Source organism: Thalia democratica, chromosome 4 (genome assembly GCF_965202585.1).
Source record: "Thalia democratica chromosome 4, ktThaDemo2.hap1.1, whole genome shotgun sequence".
NCBI classification, from domain to species: Eukaryota; Metazoa; Chordata; class Thaliacea; order Salpida; family Salpidae; genus Thalia; species Thalia democratica.
This window is the reverse complement of record NC_139168.1, coordinates 28,952,683-28,979,910: the sequence shown is the minus strand read 5'-3', so window position 1 is coordinate 28,979,910 and position 27,228 is coordinate 28,952,683. Positions and strand designations below refer to the sequence as shown.

Here is a 27,228-nt window from a genome sequence, read left to right as displayed (position 1 = left end):
ATACTTCTAAACTGTTTTAAATTTTTAAATTCTTTTATATATTTAAAACTATCTTAAGGCTCTATTACAGCGGCTTTGAAATATTTGTTTTTTAGATAGGTTTTACTTGGTTTACTTAATTTTTTAGTATATTTAGTTTAACGTGTGTTTAATACATTGCAAGTGAAAAAGGTCAGAATTATTTTTACTTTTTTTTAATATTAAGCAGTTATTTTTCATAAAAAAGAAACAGTCTTAAAAGTTTTGCAAAAGTTTATGTATATGTTATAAATACGTCTTTTTTTATATTTTAGAAGCTACAAAAGTCTCAAAAGTTTTAAAATGTTATGTTTTGGTATTAACTTATATGTTACAATATGTACAACTACGCACTTGTGTTGACCTTAGACTTTTGACTTAAACATTGTTTTAAAATGTAATATTTATTTTGAAAAAACTAGACTTTCAACTATAAATATCCTTCAAAAATATAAAGCTTAAGATTTTACCTACACTGCTGTTTAAAATTAATATTATGTTAATACATTATAATGTGTTCCGAGTTTTTAGTAAACCTAAATAAAACTAAAAAAATATTTAACTTTGTTAAGTAAAATGAAAAATCAAAAATAAGATAAAGTATTTATGTAGCATTTTTTAAAGCGTAGAAACGAAAACAAACGCAAAGTATCCATTCCAGCTAACGTAATGACTTAAGCACAAACACTAACCGACACACAACAGACGAGTTCAAATAGAAAACAAACGACAACAGCAAATCGATTATGACGTCACTGTGCCTGGTGCTGGTGATTACGTCATGCGTCGTCATGACGACACACGGGTACAGCTTCGAGGAGAGGCTACCCTACTACAAGAAGGGAGTCGACGGATCGCTGTTCGGTTATTCGACGGTCATGCACAAAATATCAAATGGTTTGTTAAGTATCTGTTCTTGAAAGAAAGCGTTTTTTTTTTGCCTTTAGAAATACAAAGTTGTTTGATTTTAAAATTTTGATTAAACTTTAAAAGCTGTCTACAACACAGTTTTCAAGCTAGTTCTAATTTTTTTTATGTTTGTTTAATAAAGCTGACTACTTAGCTGACTATCTACTTAAATATTCTGCGTGTTGCTACTGAGTAACTGCAAAGTGTAAATAATTTTTATACCCTAAAAAGTATTTTTAAGTTTTTCTATTAAACTTTTGGCTTTCTTCAGAAGTTTTTTTAAAATGAGCAGAAATTTTCTAAATCGTTACCTACAACTAGCACTACAATTTTTATAACTTTTTTTATAAACATAATTCAATACACTTTTGGTTTCTTAAAACTTTTTTTTGAGAAAATATCAAACATTTTACTTTTAAAAATTACAAAAATTTATCTAACTTTCCATAACTATAAATTAAACCCTTAGTTCATTCAACAACTAGTCAAATTTAAATTCACACTTGTGCTCTCAGTTTTCCTCCTTCATTCTTAAGTTACAAAAGAAGAAGCATTTTATTTCTAAACTATTTTTTAAATATTTTCAGAACACAGGCAGTTTTTGATACTTTTAAATCTTTCATAAAAGAAACAGGTGTTTTTATACAAATTTACTTTATTATAACCTTGTTGATTTTTTAAGAACCTATAAACTTAAATATAATAGATATTTGCAATTATAATAGCTGGTAATAAATAAAATATAAATAAATAAAATAATATAATAAATATAATAACCCCATCAATACAGAACCGGGTTCGAGCATGTTCGCGATTGGGGCGCCCACCGCCACCGCGTTGCCAAGCCAACCGCTCTCGACCGCCCCTGGTGGCGTGTACTCTTGCCCCTACACCACCCAGCGGCAGGACTGCGCGAGGGTTCAGGTGGACCAAGGGGGAAGCACCGTGACGTGGAACAAAACGGACGAGTGGCTGGGAGTTTCAATGAAGAGCCAGGGTTGGTTTTAGTTTCACTCGGCTTTTTTTGATAAATTTATCTATTTTATTGTATGTACTTCTGAACTATAAATAATTTTTTTCAGCTATTGAAAACTAACGGCTTTTAAAGTCTTTGAGCTTTGTATTAAACATGTTTCATCAAAGAATTGTAGTTTTTATATTATTTATACAACTTACTTATAGTTTATATTGTGTTACAATGCTTATTTCGTCGATACAACGTTATTACCTTTTTGAGAGTATAACTCCCAAAGGAGAAAGAACTTTATAACAAAGAGATATTTTTGACGTTTTAATCTCAATTAATCTAATATAACATATTAGTTAGCTAACTATAATTTTGAAATTTAAAATTTTTTTGTTGTACTATGATGAAGCTAACTAAAACTATGTTTCATAAATAAGGTTTTTCATGTCCAAGATAACAATTAAAAACTATCTGTAGTCATCGATAACACTATCTGTCAAAAACTTCAGTTTATAAACAGTAATTGTTAATTCAAACAATAAGTAGTATTACAAGTTCTTTAAAAGAAAGTGTGTCCCTACATTACATAAAACACCTATTAGTACTTCAATTTTTATTTTAAAACTTAAAAATAGTATACCAGTCGTGTTTTTATACAAAAACAAAACAATCAAAAATTTTAAGTTATTGAAAAACCACTAGGAAATATTTTCATAAAAAAATATATGGGAATCGGTTTTAAGGTATTTAAGTTTATTAAATTATTTATTTAAGATGTTTTATAAAATTTGGTTATTGAAAAATTACTAGAATTTTATTTTATGAACTATTATATGGGAAATATTTTGTAGGTATATAAAAAATAAATACCTTACAAGCCTTTTAAATCACGCTGACTTACAAAAACAATTAAGTTTTATTCTTAAACAAATAGAATTAGTTCTAATAAGAATATTAATTGTTAGGTATTGGTAAGCGTGTGATGGTTTGCGCTCACAGAATCCACGGGGTTAAAGATAAGGAAGAAAAAGAAACTATGAGAATTTGTGGAAAGTGTTTTGCCCTTGATGGTTAGTGAATTGGGGTAAAAATAACGTTTTGTAAATATTATTTTACTAAAGAGTCTTTGCAAAAAAAATAACTGTTTTGAAACTTGACAATAAATTGATTCCATTCAAAACTTTTTGTTTACACTCTATCTACTTTTTTAAACCGTAACACTAGATAATGAGCTACCTCTTTGTTATAGTTGCATTGTATAGCTATTTATAATGCAAAATATTATAAAAAGTTTGAAATTGTTTTCTAACTGACACGGTGCAAAAAGCACTTTTTTATACTAAAAACAAACTAAGTTGTTTTTTAATTACTATGTATCTAGTAGATAACAAGAAGTACTAATAACAAACACTTAAAGTTTTCTATATTTTATTCTTTGTTAAAAACAACTTAATAATTGTTCACAACAAAATTCTTTTAATAAATGTTTTTTTAAGTTCAACTAAACTGAAATATAAAACTAAATATAAAATCTTAAGCAAGCAATTATTTGATTAAAAATTATTCCCTTGCATTTTTTTTATCAAGTATACTATTTCCCAGAACTTTCTAATTTTTTTAATAAGTATACTTTTTTCACAGGAACTGATTATAGTTTAAAAGAAGATGAGGAAAACCTTGCTACAAGTTAGTAGAAACATTTATTTTTATTGTTTGTTTTATTGTATTTATTTTATTATTATTTAATTTATAAATTAAAAGTATATAAACACAAACTTTTATTTCTCTATAGTGCACATACTTAAATAGTTTGCAAGTTTTCGCTTCAATTATATGTTTATCATAAATAAACACGATGTTATTGTAACTAAATAAATGAAGTGCAGCATTAAAAATGTATTTTGTATAATAACTACTTTTACAAATGCTTTTAAAATAGTCAAGCTTCAATTTATTCTGTTTTCAAAGTATCTCCTCCTTTATCTTATAAATAAAACAAAATCATAATCAACAGACATAAGCTCAAAGCACTTAAAAAGATGAGTTTTGTTGTTATGAATGTCAGTAGATTGTATTTTGAAACGTTTAATATTTTGTAAGCTCGTTTGAACTTGTGTAACTATTAACAATTGTTTATAGAAAAACTGTAGTGTTTTTGCTGCTTGTCGTTTACCAGTAACTAGAAATACTTTTTTGTATAATTTTATCATGTCCAAAAATGAAATCTCGTGTATAAATTAACTTAATCTCAAACTTAATTATTGTAAATTTTGTAAAAGTGTGATAAAAATAAATATGTTGAATAAAACTGTAACTGTTTTTTTTTCTGATGGTGTTATAAAAGTAATTAATCCTTTTTTTTTAACAAGTTTGTTAAAAACTGCACTTTTTTACAAACCATTATAACAAGAAAGAACTTAATGTCAATACCATATTACAAATTCAAAAAAGTTAATAAATTTATACATACAGATTTAAATTTACTGGATTTGAATAAGAACTGATTTACTGCTCTTATATATGATAACATAAATTTATGTTATCGTAAACTATTCATAGATAGTAAACACATTTCATAAAAACTAGCTTAATTTCGTAAGTTAAATATTAATACTTAACACATGATTAGTATTTTGAATATAACTTTCAAACGCGCTAAGTTTGAGTAAAAGCAGCATAATGGTATCACAACTTATACACAGAAAAGTTGTTGCTAATGTTATATAGAGGACTTATGTGAGTTGAAACACTGAGAAATATTTTACTATGCAGCTTGCTTTAACTCTTTAGAAAATAAATCTAATCGCAATTCTTTTTTATCTTATTCATCATAAAATACACGAAATTTAAAATATTTGTTCTATTTAAAAAACTTGTTTCGACAGACAAAAATGTCAATTTCCTCAAGTTTCACTAAAACAGTAAAGTTAGCACCTTATGGAATACTATACATAAAGAAAAAAACTATCCGTACATGAAAGAAACTATTTTTAAAAGAATGGTCTTACTTATCTTATTTTACAGATATAAAAATTTCAATAAAATATAGATATTAGCAACTTATTGCTTACTTTATGTATATTACACAAAACCATTCATGCGTGAAAGTGCTATTAATTGATTGGTTTCATTTATCTTTACAGAAAACTTCTTCTTATCTTACAACTGTTTTAACAAAACATTCAATGTTTAATTTTTATTTATTCGCTCTGTTTTTTTTTCAGCATTTTTGTCTGATGAGCTGTCGTTGTAAAAATGCTAATTGTTATTTATTTTACAGAGAACTTCTGCGAACTGGGCGAGACGCTAGTGGGCGCCACGTGGAAGAAGTACGGGTACGCGTACGGGCAACCTGGGGTCAGCCTGGCGGTTAATGGGAACGGATCCTACGCAGTCGGTCGGTAGTTTGAAATTTTAAATTAACACAAACAGGAATGAACATTGCTGTTCGTAGAGGTTCCTACGTAAACAGTTGATTTTTTGTTTTAACAGATTAAACATCAGACTCATCACTAACTTTACTGAATGAATAAGTTGGTGAAATATATTTGAAAAGAAAGAAATTGAGTCATTTTATTTTTTCAGTGAAGGTTTTTGCTCGTCTTTTAAAATTAAAATATATATAATAAATTCAGCTGTTTATAGAGGTTCCTACATAGTCGGTTGGTTTTTATTTATGCAAATTGGTTGCAAACTAATAGAAAATAACATTTAAACTCAAGTTTCATTAATAAAGTGGTCTAAGGCATTCTGTTTATACATTTTGTTATGTAATTGAATTTTTAGCATTTAGTTATACTTTTTTTGCTGCCAATATATTTATTTCAAGAGTGTTGACTGTTTATTACATAAAAAAGATTAAGAATGAAGAAGATCCTCTCAACCAAGAAGTATTACTTTAAAAATAATTTACTATTTATGTACTTTTTAATTTCCATTACCAACTTGTAGGTTTTGTTTTCTACAAAACTTAGGTTGCAGTTTCTCAACATATTTTAAATATAAATCAATTACTTTTTACTTGTACTATAAACTAGAGTTGACTTAATTTTTAATAATCAATTTTATAATAACCACTACAAGTACTACTTGGCTCCATGCGGGTGCCCTTATGGCAACTTTGCTGTGTTTATACAGTCAATGAAGTAGAATTTAGTTGCTTTCCTTTTTAAATTTTTTTCTCGCCCTTTCTTTTTGATTTGATTATGATGATAACGGTTAAGCTCTATGATTTGTTTGCAAAAACTAACAATAAGATCAAAAAACCTCAACATACTATGCATATAAATATAAAAATTTCTTTCTTGTACTATATATCAGAATTGAGTGTCGGTTTGAACATGTTAAATGTTTTTGTTACGTCACAGGGGGACCTGGTGCGCTCGAGTGGCGTGGAAGCGTGTTCTACCAGGAGCTGAAGAAGCAGTTCTTCGGTGAGGAACAGAAACTGTGGCAGTCCATCGTCAATGCAAAGTACGTTAATTTGTTTTAAATCACCATCATCAATTTTGTGTATTTTTTTTAAATAACTTGTGCATGTTAATCTTGTCTCTCTTTCTTTCGTACCTTAGAGCTATGCTGCACTAACAATTTCAAAAAAAATTACATCACAACAAAAAGAACCAAAGCTTGGAAAATTCAAATTGGTTTTTGTTAATTTTTTTTTCTTAATAGCAAAAACAATTTGCACAGTACTTTTTTATTAAACTGACAAATATTTTAATGTTTGTTTAACATTATTTAAAATGGCTAATCAAATTCTTTTCATTATATATACAAACGAACTTGCCTCGCTACGATCCCTATTAACAAACCTTTAGCTTGATATATGCAGCTATTTATATTTTTACAACTTATTATCATTAAAACAAACAGGTTTCCCATGAAGAAGGACTCGTACAACGGTTTCTCGGTGGCGATCACCCGCAACATGTTCGACGCCGAATTGGGCGAAGTGGTGATAAGTGGCGCTCCCAGGTACAACTTCACGGGCGGGGTGGTGTTCTTCGTTAAAAGTTGGTTTGACGTGTGCTAATTGTTTTGTCGAAACGTTTTTGTGTCACTTTTTTTTTGTCGTTTGTACACACAAGTTTTGTTTTTGTTCAGGCTTAAGTATATACCTTGATTACTGTATTTTTTGTAATATCTATTTATTTATAAAAAAAGTTCAACACCAAGTTGTTTTTGTGTTTATAAGTTTATGTATAAATGTTTAATAAAATAGAACAAAATTAAAGTTTAGATTTTGCTATAAACAGTTTTAATTTCGTACAAACTCAAAGTTTTTATTATTTGACTATAAGAGATAATATTCAGAAAGTAAGTTGCTTAAAAACATATATTAATAAAAAGTATATTAAACAAACTTAATAAGTAGTATAAGCAATTAAATGTTGTTTTTTATCTCATAATTCATTTTGTTTACTTATTTATAATTTATCATCTTAGCTAAGAGTAAATAATTCAAAATTATTTTTATCTAAAAAATAATAATTTTTGTAATTTCACTGTTTTGTATTGTTATGCAGTGTAGTATATGTGACGTAATAATTAATTCAACAGAACTCTACTATAAGACACGAGGAGGTAAGAAAACAATAATTTGCATGGTAGCTGACAATTGATTTAATTAAATATTAGGTATATAAATAAAAAATATTAGAGTAGAATGATCAACTTTAAAAAAGACAAGTACATGATCTATTTTTTTTTTTTTCAAGATGGATATGTTTTTAAGATTTCAAACTAAAAGCTTCTTCTTTAATAAACATTTCTAACTTTGTTTAAAATATACTAACCTTTTCACAATAAAATGATGAAATAGACTATACAAAACTTTTTCCTTACTATCATAATTTTAATATTATACGGGGTGTTACTTAAAAAGACATTTTAATTTATCACAGTTGATCTTTTTTCTTCTTAAGCATGACAAAAGTACTTTTTCTATACTTTTCAATTAAAAAACTGGTGGTAGATTAAATGCAAAGTAGTTAGTGATAAATATGAACTCTGACGAATTTGATTGGCGATGAAAACTTACATGGTGTATTAAGTTTAATAAAGTAAGAATGTTTTCAATTATGTTTTTTATAAATAACTGTTGCTCGAAATATGGTTACATTACAACCACTAAAAAAAATACACGCCAAAAAGTTTAAATATGAACACGAAGCGGCCTTAAAACTGAAAAAAAAATTACATCTGACCTTAAAGTATAAAAATATTTGAAAGAGGACTGATTTAAAGTTGTGTATTTAAGGTGGACTGACTACAGATGAAGGTAAATTTAAAAAATCAAAAGTGTTTTGATTTACTCTGCGCTTGTGAATAACTTGTGGCTGTTGTGTTAATTTGTGACTGAAAATATGCAATTTGAAATGTTCCTATCAATAAATTGTAGACGCTCGAATTTGTTTGTAATTTGCAGAAACACGATGTATGTCTGGAGAACTAAATGAGTTAATGACTAAATGAAAAGTTTAAATGAGTATTGCTAATAAGAAAACAACAGCTAGTTCAATTGAGCGATTAAAAATATAGAGTATGTTAAGTAGTAGTGACGCGTTGGGCAGAGCATTGCGACTTAAATTGGTTAAACTGTTACTAATTTCTATTTTAAGCTAAAAATCTCATGTAAATATGTTACTTGAACTAATTAATTGGAAATTTGGTTTTTATGTGAAAAAGACTGGACTTTGTTTTGCTTACTGTAAAAATTATTACAAGTGCGCCTTTCAACGTAAAAGTATTACCCCTTTAAGTTTTTGAGTTGTCTGTTAAATCTAATGGGTTGTATTTTTACGAGTTGCAATTTTGTTTAAGTATAGTCTAGTTTTCGGCTGTGAACAACTTGAGAAACGAAAAGATAGTTTTAATTATGCGATGTTGTTTTCAACTATTTTTTAGTTAAGTAACTAAAAAGGTTAAACAGCAATCGGACTTTAGTTTTGTTAATTTATTTTTAAACAAAATGCTTTTGAATCATGCTTAGTATTAAGTTAAATGAAAAATAAAAGTAAAATTGCACGGAGAACGTTTAAACTAGTTTAATTACTAAACTTTTATACAATTTTTAAAACGAAATTATACTTTTATCTTAATGATAATTAAAAAGCCTTAAATTTAAGTAAAAGTTGCTTATATTATTGATTAGTGTAACAGTAAAGACAATTACTTTCGGTAATTACAATCAATGCCTAAAATTTAGTTTATTTCTTACTAACATTTTAATGACGATTCTGATAAAAGCAAATCAACATTTATATATTTTTGCATGTTATATTTGATTTTAACTGAATAGCTTGCTTGTAGCTACAAGAAGTATTAATAAAGTAATACGACAAAAAAAATTACTTTTGAAAAATAATTGACCTACTTAAAGCTTTATTTTTTATCTATTATTACTTAAACTTATGTAGTACAAAAAAATATTTGTTGTTAAAACCTATTTTTTTATAGTTAAACTGATTTCTTTTTAATAATTTGAACAGAGTGTTTATAAACAAGTTTCAAAGTACTTTATTAATATTTTAGGTACTTTATTAAATTCAATACAAACTTAGACAAAAAATTTGTAGATATTTACAAAACATATTAAAGAGATTTAAACTTATCATTTGCGCTAAAGGTTGGTTTAACAACATTACATATATTTTTTTGTCTTAAAAGTTTTAATTATAACTAGGTTTAAGAAAACTTTTAAAACTTAGAAATATCAATTAAAAGTTTACTTAAAAGCTAAAGGTTATAATATTAAATGTAAATACAACAAACACAGGCTCTCAAATAAAAGCTCATAAGACTTTTTAAAAAACAAAATACAGTTTAATTACAACAAACAATTACAGTTTACTTTGTACCTCACAGTTTAAGTTGATACATATTTAGTTTTTATTTTTCAACCCAAACACGAACTTAAACACGTAATTTAATTAACAAAAAAAACACGTCAATGACGTAAAATAACAAAAATCACGCAACAAAAACAGGCGTGGAGAAAATCGAGCCCAAGCTGGAGGACTTCTTGCTCATGGACGGGTACCAGGTCGGGTCCTCCTTCGGCTACTCCTTGCTGGTCGTCGACATCAACAACGACGGAGTTGATGACCTCATAGTTGGCGCGCCCCAGTATTACGAGTACAACAAGTACGGAGGGGCCGCGTACGTGTATGTCAGTCAGCCTGGCATGTCCATAGCGTGAGTCGTTGGTTACGTCATAAATTAATTGTTTGGTCGTGATGCATACGGTGCATTTAAAAACCTGCAACTAACTTCATATACCAAATTTTTTTTCTTTTTTTTGAAACTATACCCCTAACCCACCTTACTCAGCCTGGGGTTTCCATAGCGTGAGTCGTCGGTTGTTTCGTTAAGGTTTTAGTGTGTAAACTTTTCGAAGTATAAAATAAAACGAGACTTTTTGAAACTCAGTGAAGTGGATCCGCAAGTTTTGTATGGTCCGGTGGACTCGTTCTTTGGTCAGACATTGGCCACATTGGGGGATTTCGACCAGGACGGGTACAATGACGTGGCAATTGGAGCGCCCAAGGACAACAAGACCGGAAAAGTTTACATTTATAGAGGTTTGTTGAAAAATTTTAAGTGATAGAGATGTAGGTTGGTAGAGTATTGATTAAGTTTTAAAATGATAAAATACTAAACAAAAATTTGAATGAATAAAAACGGAAGTTTTTGAGTTTAAAAAAGTTCATTATATATTTTGGTGAAAATTGATTTATTGCACAACACAAGTAGACTCACAGATACAAACGGTTATATTTTTTTATGTTTAGTTTTATCTGCTTATAAAAATTAGAAAGTTGAAGATAGTATGGAATTTGTGTTTTTAAATTACTTAACTAACAAACTGATTATTTTACATCTACTACAAAGTTAAGCTACTCAAAAGTCACTAAATAAGTTTTTTATTACTTTAGCTGTGTTAATTGGTTGCTTGAGAAATGTTTTATCAGTTTATTTAAATAAAAATTAACAAAGTTTTAATTCAGACTTAAGGTCGCTACATTTAAGCCGTTTTTTTTTCAGCTAAAATTTTGCCTTGACCTTTTTGTTTTTGTTCTGCGCAACATGAATATATAAAAATAAGGTGTAGGCCGTAAAAAGAAAAGCTAAACTTAAAGTACTTGCATAAAAACTTGTTTAAAATATAAAATGAATGAATCATCGCAGGAACGAGTGAGGGAACGTTGAAGTTGTCTCAGGTTTTGGACGGAGGCAAGTTCGGGGGAGCGGCGGACCGGGAAGTCAGGGGTTTCGGAGTTTCGATTTCGGGGAACATGGACATGGACGACAACAAGTACCCGGATGTCCTCATCGGCTCCAGGTCCAACTTCGCCCTTCATCTCAGGTTGGGGGATTTTTATTTTTAAAATTGAATATTACTGCTGAACCTGTTCTAGTTAAGTCTTGTGTTTTACAATGAGATTTCTGGAAATCAAATTGAACTAATGTTGTCAGTTAATTTAATCTTATTTGAAAGGTACTTTTTTTTAGTAACGTTTTGTAAAAACTATATGCAAAGCAATAATTTTTCTATTTTTAAGCTTTAAGTAAATATTTGTTGACAATTTTCTCCTGTGTACAAAATGTTTTCGTTTTAGTTTGCTACTTTGCAAATAACGTACCAAGTCAAATTTAAATGTTTTAATCTACTAAACTGTCATCTTTTGAAAAACATAACAAAGCTGTAATTGCTACTATAACAATTTTTTCTATGTATTAAGTTTTTTTTCGAAAAATTTTAATTTTAGTTTTGAACTTAAGGTTTATCGTAATTATAAAAGTATTTATTTAAAATTGTCTATTGTAAAGCTTTGTATGTAAAATAAGCTACTCAAGTGTTTTCTAAAGTATGCAAATTGTTTCTTTTTTTTAAATAAGCATACTTTTATATAAGCTTTTTTGAAAAATTATCAATTAAAACCTTAATTAAAGTTTTATTTAGAGAAAATTATTATGAGAAAAACAGCTTAATTATCAGTTTAATAAAAACCAATCACTAGACTCAATTAATTGCATACTAAAAAAAATTTGCTTAAAGCGACGAAAATATTGCAAAGCTTGAAACAAAGTTTGTTATAACTAACTTTCATGTAAGAAGTACTTTTAAAATAAACAAAAAAGGCTGTAACTAAAAATCCCTTAAAGGGTGAAACTAAGTTTTACAAATAAAGTTTTGATTAATTAATGTTGTACTAAAAAAAACTTTAAATAAATACATTTTAACAAGTAATTTTTTTTGTATGTTTTCAATGCATCAACTCAACAAATGCTAATAAATTTACAACACTCATATTGAACAGTCAGTTGCAATTGAAATTTAATTTTGATTCTAATTTTTATTGACGTTCTGACACATGACTTCTTTAGCAGCTTTCAGTTATCTTTACTGTTCGATTTCATTTCAGGTCCAGACCGATCATAGCGGTGGAGTCCTACTTCAACCTGACGACGGAACTGCTGGATCTGAAGGATCCCGTTCCCTGCGAGAGCAACGACACCGTAGACGGATCCATCTGCTTCTACTTCCAACTGTGCCTCAAGTGAGTTGTGTTGAACAAACAACAAGAGATACTTTTACAAGAGGAACAAAAGTACTTCTATACTGTTTCAATAAGAACTTTAGTTTAAGATCTTTTTAGGCAAAACATTGTTGTCGTAAAAAAATTTAAAAAATTACTTTAAATGTATTGATCCTTGAGTGCAAATAAAAGAATTTAGATTACAATAGTCAAAAGTAAGGGGGATCTTTATGTTTTTGACCAACTCTTTTCAATTAGTTATGGTTGTTTAACCTTTAACGCATCATTCATATCACCGGTGAAAGAAATTGTTTTAAGCGAAATAAAATATGTATAAAAAAAAGTGTACGGGGTATTTTTGTATATTAGACTGTTAAGTATGTAACTAATTAGATTGTTTCAACTACGTAAATGAAATTGCTACATACGTTTGTTTTAAAGTTAAAAGTTATAAATAACAAATGAATTGCACAGTTTTTAAAGTTATTAAAAGTAACATACTGTAAAAATTATAGATTATGTAGTAAAAACAAAACTTTTTTATACCTATGAACAAAACATTGAACATGTCTAAATTGTAAAATTTTTAGTAATAAAAGTTAATTCAGTTTTGCGTGAGAGTGGCTTATCGCATTGGTGAAAAACTTTTTTTTTAACTATAAAGGCCATAAATTGTAGTCAGTCATAAAATTTTACATGTTTGTTTATGTTGTTAATAATGTAGTGTAATCAAATATCTAAGAATAATTATTTGTTTGTAACCATACTTTTTTATGTTGTATGTTTAAAAGGCTCATTTAAAATGGGCTGTAAGTAATTAAAAAATAGAACAGTTTTCTGACACGCTAAAGAAAAATTAACTTTTTGAATTTATTTTTAGCATTAATATAATCAGTAAATTTTCGCTATACATTTATACAATGATAGAATACATAAAATAATCAAAAGTTATTTGTTGAAACTGTAAACACCTTGAACAAAAGTTACTTATAAAGTGATTTAAATTTATTGTACCAGTAAAAACTTTTAGACAATATATTTTAAAAAATTGCAAAATAAATTCTGAATCTTAATGTGTTTTTACCGAAACAGCAAGCTTAAGCACATTTATGTTTTACTACTACCTATCTACACAACTTAAAATTTTCAATAAAAAAAACACTAATGGTTTTTATTTTTAGGTTTAAACACATTGCTAGTAGTTTTAAATTGCTGAAACTAACTTTATTTTTAAAAGTATAAATCAAAAGTGCTGTCTCAAGAAAACTAAAGCGCTGCGTGTTCGGTCAAATTACGCCCTTGCTACTAATAAATGTTACAACACAAAATATTTTGCATAAAAATACAATGAAATTACTTGTGCTAACTGTAAAAATTGCTCAACTTACTGAGTAAATAGTTTATCTAAATTATAATAAATGTGCTTATCAACTATTTTATTTATGACCGGTTTCGGGGAAGTCAAACTACATCTTATCAAATAATAAATAACTGAAACAACCTGACTGTCAAACTGAAACAAGTCATAATAATAAAAAACAGTACGTTCATTATTAATAAAGTAATCAAAAAATTATAATAACAAAAACTTTTACAGAAACGAATAAAGTGTTTAACATATTTGATATAAGTTTTTTTATCTATTTGTACAGAGTCAACAATTTTGAGCACAGTTTATTTTTACTTTAAACTTACTCACTACAATAGCACGTAAATATTTTGAAATTTGAAAAACAAAACATTGCAGATACGAATCGAGGCACGACGAGTTCACGGAGGAGCTGGACATCAACTACAGCGTGGTGTTTGACGAGCAGTTCACTGAAGCGGACCAGAAGAGAATACTCATCGATGGACTGGGTGATCGCAACGTACTCCAGAGCAGCACCAAGCTGCCAAGATCTGGTTAGATTTTTTAATGTTGCTTATTTGTTACGTTTTTTAATCACAAAGAACTAGTAATGTTTGTTTTTGTAAAGTATTTTAATTTTTTTTTTAATTATCAAATTACCAAGACCTGGTAAAATGTAAACTTATTAAAAGTTTTTTATAAATTAAGTATAGAAAATTATTAACATTTATCGTTTGAATGCTTGAACTGCTTTGTAAAACTTTTCTGCGGTTTATTGGAAAGTAACTTCAGTAAAAAAGCTCATAAATCAGTACTAAAGTTGTTAAATTTTATTTATTAGAACTTTGTGGTAAAAAAACAAAATTTTATCAAACATAAAAAAAATTTTAATATAAAGACTTGATATTTATTCACTCAAACTAAAACTGAAATAAACTGGCATATGTTTTAGCCTGGCTACTTAAGTAAAGTATACTTATCTTTAATGATTTCCAGCTTTTTCAAATAATATTAAAAATTTAAACTATTATTTTCAAACTTTTATTAACTCTATAACTTTTACAACTACTACTCATTATTTCTTAAAATTTCCATCATAACAAATGAAATAACTTTAAAAACTTTAAATATTTTATGGTTTAATTTTTTATCAAATGTCCTAAAAAACTAAATAGCTATCACATGATCAAAAAGTTTGTAGAGTTTCATATTTTAGAAAATTTATGTAAACAACATATGAAACTAAAGTTTTTTCAATGCTTTACGTTTCTAACCCCAAACTAAACCTATTGTTTTTATTTCAGGTGAATTTAAATGCGAAGACAGAATCAGAATCGAGTTTTTGAAGAAAACAAAAAACAGACTTGATCCAATTGCAATAGTTCTAGGTATGTTTCAAATATTCACTATATTCTATTTTTTGTCATTTATTTAGTTTTTTTTTTCCAAGTATATAAGGTTTTGATAAAATTTTGTTTTTTATATTGGCAAAAAAAAAAATTATGTCTTTGTTTTTGAATTTAAACCATATTAAACCAACAGAGGTACAACAAGTTTATATTTTTTAAGGTTTTTTATTTATATCGTTAGAAGTTAATGTTAGTCTACGATTACTTTTACGAAGGACTTACAGTAAAATCTTAATTTTTCTAGACACTAAAAAGAGAAAGTTAAATTATCAAGTCAAAAGTAATAAAGTCTTTGAACTTTAATAAAGTAAGAGCTTATTACACTCTTAATTTTTTTAATTAAAATGAATTTTAATTTTCTGGCTACAAGTTAAAACAATTGCAACAAATGTTTTAAAAAAAACAAAACACTATAATCAAATAACTAGCTTGGTAAAGTTCTAGTACTAAAGTTCTAATCTTTGAAAGTGCTTTCTCTTTCTTAATTATATATATTTATATATATATACTTTATATATAACAAAATACTTCAAAAAAAAAGTATAATTATTTCATGTAGCTTATTGCTACAATCTTCAGCTATTTGGACAAAAATAAAAGCTCAAATATTACTGTATAGGAGTAAACAAGTTAGAGGAAAAAAGAAAAGTATTTTAACGTAATTTCAAATTCTGTTTAAAGCGTATTAGTGCAAAAATCTAACTTCATTCGAAATTTTGAACTTAAAACTACAAAACCTCAATCTAGTGACTATAAAATTAAAAATTAAAAAATTGTTGAACTTTAAGAGAATTTAATTCATATGTCAGCAAGACGGCACATTATGACGTCACATACAAAGTTTATAACTAACGTGAAACGGTAGTTTCAAGTTGTAAAAATAAGAGTAATAGTTTTTACATGTGACGTCATAATGAATTTAGTTTTAGTAATATCACAAAACGTCTATCCCTGACAAAAATCAACGATTTATGATGATTCATAGCATTTTTTATAAATTAAATATAAACTTCAATACTCTATCATTATCCTTTTATTTTTATTTCTTTTCCAAAATCTGCTTCGCTAAAACTGATACAAAACAAACAACTCAAAAAATTTAAACACAGAGTACAGTTTGTGTTAAAAAGAGGATAGCAGTTAAGATCAACATTTTGAAACTTTATTTTTACCTGTTCAGTATGTTTTAACTTTTAAAGTTGCTTTATTAAAACTCAACAAACTGACTTAATAATCACAATACATAGCACTCCTTGTGTATTTTTGACGAACAAATGAACATTCAACCAAACTAACTTGGTGATTACCAATTATCTAAACTCAATTACCAAGTCACTTTTACACAATGTGACGTCACTTTTACTCGCTATGACGTCACACAGAGTACAGCCTGGCGTCGGACGACCAAGTCCCCGAGCCGGAACCAATCGGCGCCGAGATGGTGGACATGGTCAGGTACCCCATACTGGACGAGGACTACCAGTCGAGGCACGAGAAGGAGGTGAGGATCTTGCACGACTGCGGGGACGACGACGTGTGCCAGAGCAGGCTGAGCGCGGAAGGAACGGCGCCCGAGGAACATTTGTACCGTGAGTTGATGTATGGTATAAATATACTGCTAGTTCTATCAATATATATACATCTACCGTGAGTTGACTGTGTTGATTGTAATACAAATATGCTAACACATTTCAGTGTTTACTTCACATTATCTTTTAAATAGATAGTACTTTTTATTTAAACTGTTAGAAACTATAAAACCTATAAAAAATCAAACAATACAATTGTATTTCACGTGAAACAAAAATTAATGATTCTAACTGGTCACAAAAGCTATCAGTTTAAATCGACCTTCAAAAGTTGAAGAGAAAAATTACAATCTCAATAATTTAAAAATATACAAACAAAATATTGTGTTTTAGATGCTCCCTCTTTGCCGATCAACATAAAAGTTACGAACCCGGGCGAAGAGGCACACCAGGCCAAACTGTACATCGACCACTCTGAACACCTGCTGTACAAGAACTTCGATGCCGGTGTGAACTCAACCGTGTCGTGCAGGCCCTCTACAGGTGCGTTGGCGTTCAGATAGTTTTTATCAAGCTTTTTTTTATTTGTTTGGATGTAGAATTTTTATTAAGTCGTTTTAGGTTTGTGGTAATTTTAATGGTCGATTACAAGTAAGTTAGGTTGATTTAAATTCAAAAAAGGTTTAAACATTGCCTTTTAAATTTTCTTTTTTGGTGTTTAGAAATATTTTGTTGAATAACGGCGCTTGTTTTGTATATATAGTTTTTTTATCAAGTTGTTTTAAGTTATGGTAAGTTTGTTAATCCGAGTTTTGATCAAACTTGCCATCTCTTTGAGTTTTTCATGCATTTTTAATCCAAATAATTAATTACAGATTGACAAAAAGGATCAATCATATAAGATATCATCTTAAGTTAAACAGGTTGATATTGTAAATCAGCTAAGTTTAAATAAAAGCTTAGTTATCACTACTCAGCAATAATTGTTTTGTATGAATGAATAAATACATAATACTACTGTTTAGTTAAGCCCTTCTTTATTACAAAACTATGACAAAAAATCCAGAATAATATACTTAAACTAGAATAACCTATGGTCAACAAATAAGTTTTTTAAAGTAAAATCAGTAAATTCATTGTTTTTCATAAACTTTTGCATGATTTAATAATTTGTGTAGCTATAGAAAAATAACAAGTTGTGTGTTAACAACCATGTTACTTTATACGACTGACTTTCAACTACTTCATGTAGATTTTTAATGAATAAAATAAAGCTAAACAGCAAGAAAGACAAACTATTTGAACTTAATTTATGAAAATACTTATTTATTAGAGTTGTTGCAAATTATTAGGTTGTTAGGTTTTTTTAAATAATACAGGAGCATTTGTTGCTTTTAAAATTTGTAAACATTAATAACTTTATCAAAACTTGACTGCACTTCCAGCGTATGAGATGTTAAAGATATTTTTTATACATATTTTTTATTATAACCTTTCGTATGTTTTAATAATAGATAATCGAAAATAACTTAATAATGAATTTATTATGATTTACTTAATTACATAAGAAGAAAAAACTATCGTGCTTACATTTTACCATACTTCCGAGATAATACGAGCAAGTATGATGTAAACTAGATAACCAAGAATTAAGATTAAACTCCCAAAAAAGCAAACTAAATGAACTTTATATAATAAGATATTTATATACTTATCACCTAATTTGCAGCGTTCGAGGTAATATGCGACCTGGGCAACCCTTTCTACCGCAACCAAGTCTCGTCCATAGACATTGAGTTCGTGGAGAGATCGCTCTCGATTGAGACGAAAGAGCTGGTGTTCGAGTACAGGACCTCGACCACCAGCATGAACAACAGGACGATGGTGAAGAAGATGACCACCAGGGTCGTCGTGGAGCACGACATAATCGTCACGTCCAGCGCCAGCCCTAAACAGGTTCGGCAGGCTGAATAATCGAATATTGATTAAATAAGTCTAAAGCCAGAATAACGATTAGTTGAATAAAATCAGTTGATGTTTAAATAGATAAAGTGTAGAATAAATGAATCTAGTAAAAGTCCTAAATATTAATCAGTTGGTCACATATAGTCAACTGGTATTTAAATAATTTTAAAATAAGATAATTAAGTGTAGTGAAAGTCCCAAACAAGTTGAGAGGTGATACAGCTGATAAATTAAGAAGTGAAATAAATAAATACTATAAAAATCGTATATTGATGTTTTTTGTTTAATTTGTAATCCTTACTTTAAATTAATTTTTTATTTTTTCTGTAAAGTTTTTACTAATTTACTAAAAGTATAATTACAGCTTAAATTTTAGCTATATATATTTTTTTCTAGTACTTGTACACAGAAAATTTGAAAACGATTTGTAAAAAATAGAATAAATAAGTTTAGCACTAATCCAAAAAAGGTTGCAATGAGTTTTTGATAAGTACAAGTTATTTAACTGGATAGTACAATTTGCTTATAGTTTAATTTTGTCTTAAGTATAAAAGCATTTTTACTGCTTAGCTTTAAATATATAAACCTAGTTAAAGTTCTAGTAATATTTAAAAAATTCTCAAAACATGTACAGTGCAGTACTTATTTAAAACCATTGTTCATTATTAAAGGGTAACACAAAACATTCAGTTGCATAGAGCGCAGTGCAATGTATTACAGTCAACTTAATTGCTTTAAAGTTATATGAGGGTTTATCTTTTACTTTGAAGCTTTAGTTTTAATTACCAACGCAAAGTACGGTCGCAAACGTTTATCTTTATAGTTTTTATTTTAGCTTTTGTTGTATGCCTAATGTATGTTATGCCAGATGCAAAAAGTTTTGAAAATATACTTAAGTATAAAATTTACAAAACTTTTTTTTTGCATTTTTAATAAACAATTCAAATAGTTTACTTACTTAATGTTTTTAAATATCTTTTATTAGATACGGAAAAAAAATCATTATATACAGTTATTTAAAACTAAATGGCACTGCCTTACATTACTGAACATTATGAACATCTTTTTAAGTTATAATCTTATCAAAATATCTATTAACATTATTAGAACAGCAATAACTTTTAAGGTTTGCTGTTAACCTTTATGTTTGTACACTGGTCCGTTACTATAACAACCTAAGTGTAAATGACTAATTTAAACTGCTAATAATGTGTTAAACTAAGCTTCGACCATAATTATTTAAATAGCAAAAAATCGAACCTAAGAATAAACGGTATTTAATCTATATTTAAGTTTGTTGAATATAAAGTAAATTAAACAAAGAATTATATTTTTTTAATTCTTGCAGGTCCGTTACTACAACAACCCTATCGTTGGTGAATCTGCAATGGGAACCCTGGAAAGAATTGGACCACAAGTTTCCTATTCCTTCTTCGTTCAAAACAACGGTTTGTTTTTGTTTACATTTTGTTCAAAAAAATCTGTGAATCACTTTTTTTTTGTTTCAGTTATAGAAGCTTTTCAAGTAGGTTTACAAGCTAAGGGGCGTATAAATTTTGATATATTGTTATTGTTTTAAACTCTTTTACTACTGGCTTAAATAGATTAAAAACTATACGATAATTTTTACGTTAAAGCATTATCAGAAAATTTTAACTTAAATGTAACTTCTTAAGTTAGTACAAATTCACATATAGGTTTCAGCAATTTAGTTTTGATATTTAATGTTTCGTTTTGAGAAAAATATATGACAGCTCTTTTTTTAATAACATTAAGTTTTTTTGCTAAAAAGTTACTAATTTTTCTAAAAACTACAAAATATAATTTTGTTGCACATAAAATTTGTGAATTGTAATAATAGTTGTCAAGTGAGTTTTAGACACAACAGCTTGTAAAGCCACCCATTGGCTAATAAATAGGTCGGTAAACTGCGGGTCGTATTAAAGATATACTTAAATTGATTTGATACAATATATTTACTCTTAATAATTTTAAAAAATGTTTTTACCACCTGAAACTGATGTTTTCTCTTACTATAAACGAAAAACGATTTAACTTATTTTGTTTAAACTTCATTTATATAAACATGCCAACCGCCATCATATTGTTTTAGTAGTTAACAAAAACTACAAACACCAAGTACTGGAGTGGATGTAGAAATATTTGTTTTTTTTTTTAATTGGTTAAAACTATATTAAATTAAAAAAAATATTTTACAGGCACCGAAGTGGCGACCGGGTTGGAGCTGTCGGTGCAGTTCCCGCTCGAGCTGTACAACGGCAAGTACTTGATGTACCTCTCCGACACGAGGGTGCTGGGGTTCGACAAGTCGATCAAGGGAAGGTGCGACGAGACGTACGTGAACGTGAACCAGTACGGACTGGGTCAGTGTTTTGTTTGATATATATATATACACTAAAAGAAAAAAATTTATCATACGGGTTATATGGTGTAATCATTTTTTTTCATAAATGTCTAACCTTCAAGCACTGAGTTAGTATAATATTTTGTAAAAACCAAAATTATATCAATAAAAAGCTACAGCCGAGTTGATGGAGAGCTGGACTATATAAGGAGGTTATTTTTTTGTGATAATCGTGTGTATGTGAAGCTATTTGTAATTTGTAAACTAATACTGCCTCAATAAATTATTTGATGTCTTAATAATTTTAAGTACTTTTTTTACTTTCATAATGTCTTTGAAAAACCTTTTATATCGTTGATTAAATTCAAATTATGGTAAATTAAAATGGACAAATAATTTTTTGTTTATAGTTTGAAACCTTAATGTATTTTGTGTCATCTCTATAAGATTACTTGTGCAAAATTAAACAAACGTTAAAATTTTATTGTTTTCACTCATACTAAAGTCGTTATTTTCCTGCATTATTTAATTTTAGTTAAGTATTGACTAAGTAAATGGTTACTTACTTATTTTTATCAAAGCATACAAGTTTTCATTTTAACTACAAAAGTCTGTAGAAGTTTTACTATGCAGATAAAATAATTAGTGTATAAGTAAATACGTAGTATGAATTCAATAACTAATTTAAAAATAACATGCATCATTGTTTATTATTAATTATCAAGTTTTTAATTTTTATTGATTGTTTGTCGTTTAAGAACTCATTTTTAAAAAACAGTTAAATCAAATAACAAACCAGTAGATTTTTTCGTTACAAATTTTACATGTATTAGATGTTTGTCTTTTAATTATGGATTTATTCATTTTATACTAACAACGAAACAAAGTATTGCAAACAATTTTTCAGTATACTAGTAGATTGTATTTCAGTTTCTTTTTAAACCTTTTTTTTTTATTTAAGTATTTTTACACAGGCGCGGACAAAGAGAATGCGGATAGAAACTTCAACAAGTCGATCGGTGTTGCTGAGTCCAGAAGACCGAGAAGCTTGTCCGAGGACGATATAAAAGTATCCTACGCCAAGCTGCTGGGCAAGGAGCCCATAAAGTACAAGTCCAAGGTATTGAAAAAATTCAAAACTAGCACGTGTTGTAAAATTTAAGCGAATAATTGTACGAAAACTTTTTATAACAAATGCTATGTCTAAAGCAATGCATGGTAAAAAAGTGCATCCATAAACAGATGACTATTATTTAACTGAAATTTTTAGCTTTAATCTTTTCAAAGCGAAGCTTTAAATCATGCGTTTTTAATATTTAATAATCCTAATTTTTTTTCGACGATATTAAAGTTAGTATAAAACAAAAAGCTATTAATTAAAAACAAAAAAACTACAATTGCACGACAGAACCTAAAACTGAGAATCAATAAAAAAATAATAAAAATAAATAGTACATTAAACACAATTAACAGTCGAGTTCTGGATTCGAGAGTGCGATCACGTGCGAACTGGGCGCGAGGTGCGTAGAGGTCAAGTGTTACTTGGAAGAACTCTTCTCTAAAAAGACCGCCACCGTTGAGCTCACGGTGAGTAGTTTACACATTGTTTGTACACTTACCTAGATTACTTGAAATATTAATTTTGAGGTATGTTTCATCTGAGTGCAATGACTAGCTAAATCTAAAAGTAAGGTAAAAAGGAAAGATGTGTTAATTTGAAAATGTATTAAAAATTGTTTTTTTAAACTAATACAAACCTTTTTAATAGTTTTAGTCAAAGAGTATATGAAATTATACTAAATATAATCTATTCTATTTTTAAAATACTTTATCTAAATGTTCTGGCTGCAATCTGTAAAACATAGTTTTGGTCGCTACTCGTCAGCGACGTACAGCGGATAACTTGTTACGTTTTTTTTTTTCAGCAGTGTGACGTAAGCAAGTATACCTTTTATATTTTACATACTTTTCAGTCTAAGGTGTTGAACTAGTTATTTTTATGAGTGTTGCGTAAACCGCTGTATTTGATGTAAAGTATTATGCTCTCATATTTTATCATAAACTAGTACATGTCATATTTTTATTTATTTTCTTAGGGTTGTAACGTAAACCAGTATATGTCTTTTTATATTGGCGTTAACAAATACATTTGCATTTTTAAGTCTCAAGTGTACAACTAGTAAACTTGTATATGTCACATTTTACTTGTTACACTTCCAACTGTCGCGAGTGTTGGAACTCAAGTGTGTGGACTTAATAAACCAGTGCACTTGCATTTTTACTTGTTGTAATTAAAACAGTCCCGAGTGTGGAACTACACGTTCTTGGAGGAGTTCATCGACGTCAAGGACGTATCGGTGAGATCGGATGCGGAAGTCAAGAGCGTCAAGGAAAATGTCAGGATCGTCGGAGATTTCAAGGCTTCCGTAAGTTGAATGTTTAATTTATTGTGACTTTTAAGTTTGCAAAGTGCAACACACTAACTTTTGAACTGGTAATCAGTTTGAAAAAAAGTAAAAAGTTAAATGAGGTTTCAAGGCTTCTGTTAGTTTTACAACTTACATGTTAGTAGAATATGACATGAAAAAAAAAACATTAGCAATGTGATAAGCATGTATTAGTTTTTCTTTCATACTGACGAGTAACAATGATAGTATAATAGCCGCAGGACAACAGTAAATAAAAAATGTTTAGTGATTATGAAACCAGCAAAACAACTGCCTCACAACATACACAACAACTTTTAAAGTAAAAATAGATTGACTCGAATTTTGTAAAAAATGCATCAAACAATATCCTTCATACAGGTGATAACGGAGATAGACCAGGCGATCGAAATAGACTCGGAGGCGCAAGTCTTCCCGTGGTGGTACATCCTGATAGCGATACTGATCGCCCTCATCGTTTACGTGCTCATCATATTCTGCCTCTTCAAATGCGGATTCTTCAAGAGAAAACAGTCAGTTTAGAAATTAGCGTTTCTTTAATTAATTTTTGTTTGTTTTTGTTGTTTTGCTGTAATTGTTTTGCGAATTTTTTAATTTAGCATTTATATTTTTTACAAAAAATAGTCTAACTACATATAAATGTGGATTTTTATATCTTATGTAAAATATCTTTAAAAAGGTAGTTTTTAATTAAACAAATATTTTGTTGTATTTTATTTTTTGTATAATATTTAACATGCTTTATCGACTGGACGCGCTGTTAGATTCACGTAACATACAGTAGTGCTTCTGTCTTATTTTTAAACTATAAAAAGCTTAACCGGTTAAACATTTTAAAAAGTTTCCCGGACTTGTTGGACGAAGACGATGATGACGTCATAGAGGTTAGCGACAACAAGCCCCTGAACCCCGCGAGTTCGAACGTGTAATTGGGCGAAACTTGCATTTCTGCGACAAGAAAACCCTGATGTATGTAATATAAAGAAAGCTTTTTTAAGCAGATTTTTTCAATATACCAATCCATCGTAAATTTTGTAAACTATTTCGCACTAAGCCTCTGTTTGAACGTGTCTCTCCAAAAAGAATGCGTTTATTTTTTGTTGTGTATTTACGTAAACTAAAACTTTTATTGTACATATCGAGTTCATTATGCAATTTAATATTTTTATTTTTGTGTAAAATTATTTTTGTACTTAAAGGGAGCTACTTGACTCTTACCATTGTCTTTTCATCCAAACTGCAAACAGTGCAGCTAATTTTGTTGTAAATATTTAATTTTTTACTACTTTAAAAGAAAAATGTATTTCTGAAACCGTTTACCAACTTGTTTTCACAGTAAGATTTATTGCATCAAATGGAATTTAAATTTTATTTGTACTGCATACTGTAGGGATTTTGTGTTAACTTGATCATTATAATACTTAGAAGCAACTAGAATTGGAAAAGATTTTTATTGCACTTTATCTTTTTGACAGTGACTAATTTACTGTAATAATCAATAAAAATTTTGTTGAGTCACAAATACTAATGGTTTATGTTTTCGGTTAAAAACATTATCTTTATACAACACAATGTAGCTTTTTGGAACTCAATTTTTATTTCGAAAATATCTATACTAGAAATCTTTAAAACGTAGTATTGAAACATTTATTTTGTTATTTTTATTGTACCTTGTTTTCGAGCACACAATTTTTCTGTAATGCCATTAGGTATCAGAAAGTACCATGGTTATACTGTACATAGAATTCTTATCTATTTTTTATTTTTTTATGTATGTAACTTTTGTTTTAATCGTATCTCTTGTTATATCTTACCTTGTAAAAACTAATTATAGCCTTGCAAATTGCCCCATTATTTTTAATAATTAATTTTTTATTTTCCCCTTTTAAAACGTCAATTTGTTCATTTATACATGTTGATTGCCAATATTGTTTTTGTAAATTTTTCGTTACTTTATTTTTGTTTTTTTTATTTTACGTAAAGTCATACTTTAGTCTTAAAGCCTGCGTTACTTTAAATATTTGTTAATATTTTTTGTATATACATTTTTGCACTATATCGTATCAAGTATAAAAGATTAATTTAATTACTAACTGTATAATTATGATAATAAACTAAACGAAAAATTGAACTTTGTGAGTTTGAATTTAAAAAATGAAATGAGAGCCTTCAGTTTATAATATTTTAGTAAAACGTTTTTGATTTTAAACATTATAATTACAAACTATATTTAAAACTGTTGTAACATGTAAAGTTGTAGTTTTATGGGAACCGCTTAGTTCCAACCCGCGATCATTTCCCGTCTGCGCACAATTCCCACCCGACCAAACCCGAGAACCAGTTACCGACCAAGAATTACGGGTAACAGTAAAAGTAGAAAATATAATATAATAATAAAAACATGTTAAAAATAAGAAGTTTGTTGAAAATAAAATATTTAAAAAATTAAAAAAACTTTTTGGTGGGAAATAATCGCGGGTGGGAATTGTTAGCATACCAGTTTTTTTCCTAGTACTAAACACTAATCTTTTGGTAGTAACATTAGAAAATATAAACTTAAAAAGTAAGTTTACTGACCATTAATTATTTTTAAACTTTTATAATAATCTAAGTGAATGCGGTAGATCTCTAAATAGGTCTAGAACAATTAAAAAGTTGCTTTGAAATTTTGTAGTTTGTGAGTTTATATTAATCATAAAAGTTTAGGAGGTTACTAACCATTAAGTTCAATGTCTTTGTTTTTTAATAACTTTTATTTTTTATTTACTTGTACGTGTTAGTACACAATACATATAAAGGTAGTTTTTAATAGAAACCAAATTATATTTTTCAAAAAAAAAACGATGAAAATATCATATTACTGTTTCTATATATCAACCACTCGTTAATACTTATGCGTACTTTTAAAATTTTTCATGCGAAAAGCTATAGTACATACTTTGAATTTTAACATACACGAAGGCTGGTTCAGGCAAAACAAGCTTTTATGCGTCCTACGAAAATAATGTACTTTCAATTTAAGATCATGTAACTACGGTCTGCAAAGCATAATTTCCCCCCCCCCCCCGCGACGAACTTTTTAGCTTTACAACAGTTCGTGCAAAACAAATCTGAAATGTTATATAAAAATCTACAGAAACACGGTCTTAATTTGATTTTCAGTAAATAATAATGCAGAGGACGGAATCCTTGTACAACTTTTCAAGAAGAAGTTGGTCGCGGGCCGCAGTTATTTAAACAAACTATACTTTTATAAACAACAATGTGATAAATTAAGCAATATCAAAGCACTTTTAATGAGTAATTATTAAATTAAGCGCCTAATTGTATGCTTTTACCATAAAAGATATTCTTATTGCTGTTTTTTATAAAGTATGTTTAGAGCTGAAAAGTACCTCGCAGGCCGAAGATACTCACTTTGAAGGTCGCATTTGGCTCGCGGACCGCAGTTTGCCGACCCCTGCAGTATTTTTAGCAAATGACCGTTTTGTTACAACTCATAGCATAACTGTTTGAAACTTCAGCGAGCAGCGACTACACTTTTCTAAGAGATATTTCAAGCAAAGTATTTTAATTTGGCCTTTAATACTACTTATTTTGGGTGCCATGTGTAATTTGGTAACAACTTTAATGTTTTATTTACTAAATTATCTCTCAGGCATACCATTGAAATAAATTGAAAAGGAAGAATACAATTAATCAGAGTTTTCAAAACTTAAAAAGT

The 27,228-nt window shown here is 28.3% G+C and overlaps 1 protein-coding gene across 3 annotated transcripts; it reads left to right on the top strand.

Moving 5' to 3' along the window:
• The first annotated feature begins 652 nt into the window (after positions 1-652).
• On the top strand, positions 653-25,622 carry LOC145834007 (integrin alpha-6-like). Of its 3 annotated transcripts, XM_082941307.1 has the most exons (25): positions 653-915; positions 1,718-1,924; positions 2,860-2,964; positions 3,536-3,580; positions 5,175-5,291; positions 6,262-6,367; positions 6,770-6,909; positions 7,457-7,480; positions 8,157-8,177; positions 9,886-10,093; positions 10,328-10,479; positions 11,087-11,264; positions 12,325-12,459; positions 14,186-14,343; positions 15,094-15,177; positions 16,581-16,787; positions 17,121-17,270; positions 18,457-18,683; positions 20,041-20,140; positions 20,912-21,076; positions 22,032-22,177; positions 22,531-22,644; positions 23,358-23,483; positions 23,865-24,016; positions 24,346-25,622. In XM_082941307.1, the coding sequence occupies exons 1-25, from the start codon at positions 765-767 to the stop codon at positions 24,431-24,433; spliced, it is 3,306 nt and encodes a 1,101-aa protein (XP_082797433.1). In that variant the 5' UTR covers positions 653-764; the 3' UTR covers positions 24,434-25,622. The 3 variants fall into 3 exon arrangements, with proteins under 3 accessions (XP_082797433.1, XP_082797434.1, XP_082797436.1); XM_082941308.1 differs by lacking the exon at positions 8,157-8,177; XM_082941310.1 differs by lacking the exons at positions 7,457-7,480; positions 8,157-8,177.
• Positions 25,623-27,228: the final 1,606 nt, after the last annotated feature.

Coding starts and splice junctions, on each gene's coding strand:
- LOC145834007 (XM_082941307.1), top strand. CDS start 765: ATGACGTCACTGTGCCTGGTGCTGGTGATTACGTCATGCGTCGTCATG. Junction 916..1,717: donor CATGCACAAAATATCAAATG/GTTTGTTAAGTA, acceptor CCATCAATACAG/AACCGGGTTCGAGCATGTTC. Junction 2,965..3,535: donor AAAGTGTTTTGCCCTTGATG/GTTAGTGAATTG, acceptor CTTTTTTCACAG/GAACTGATTATAGTTTAAAA.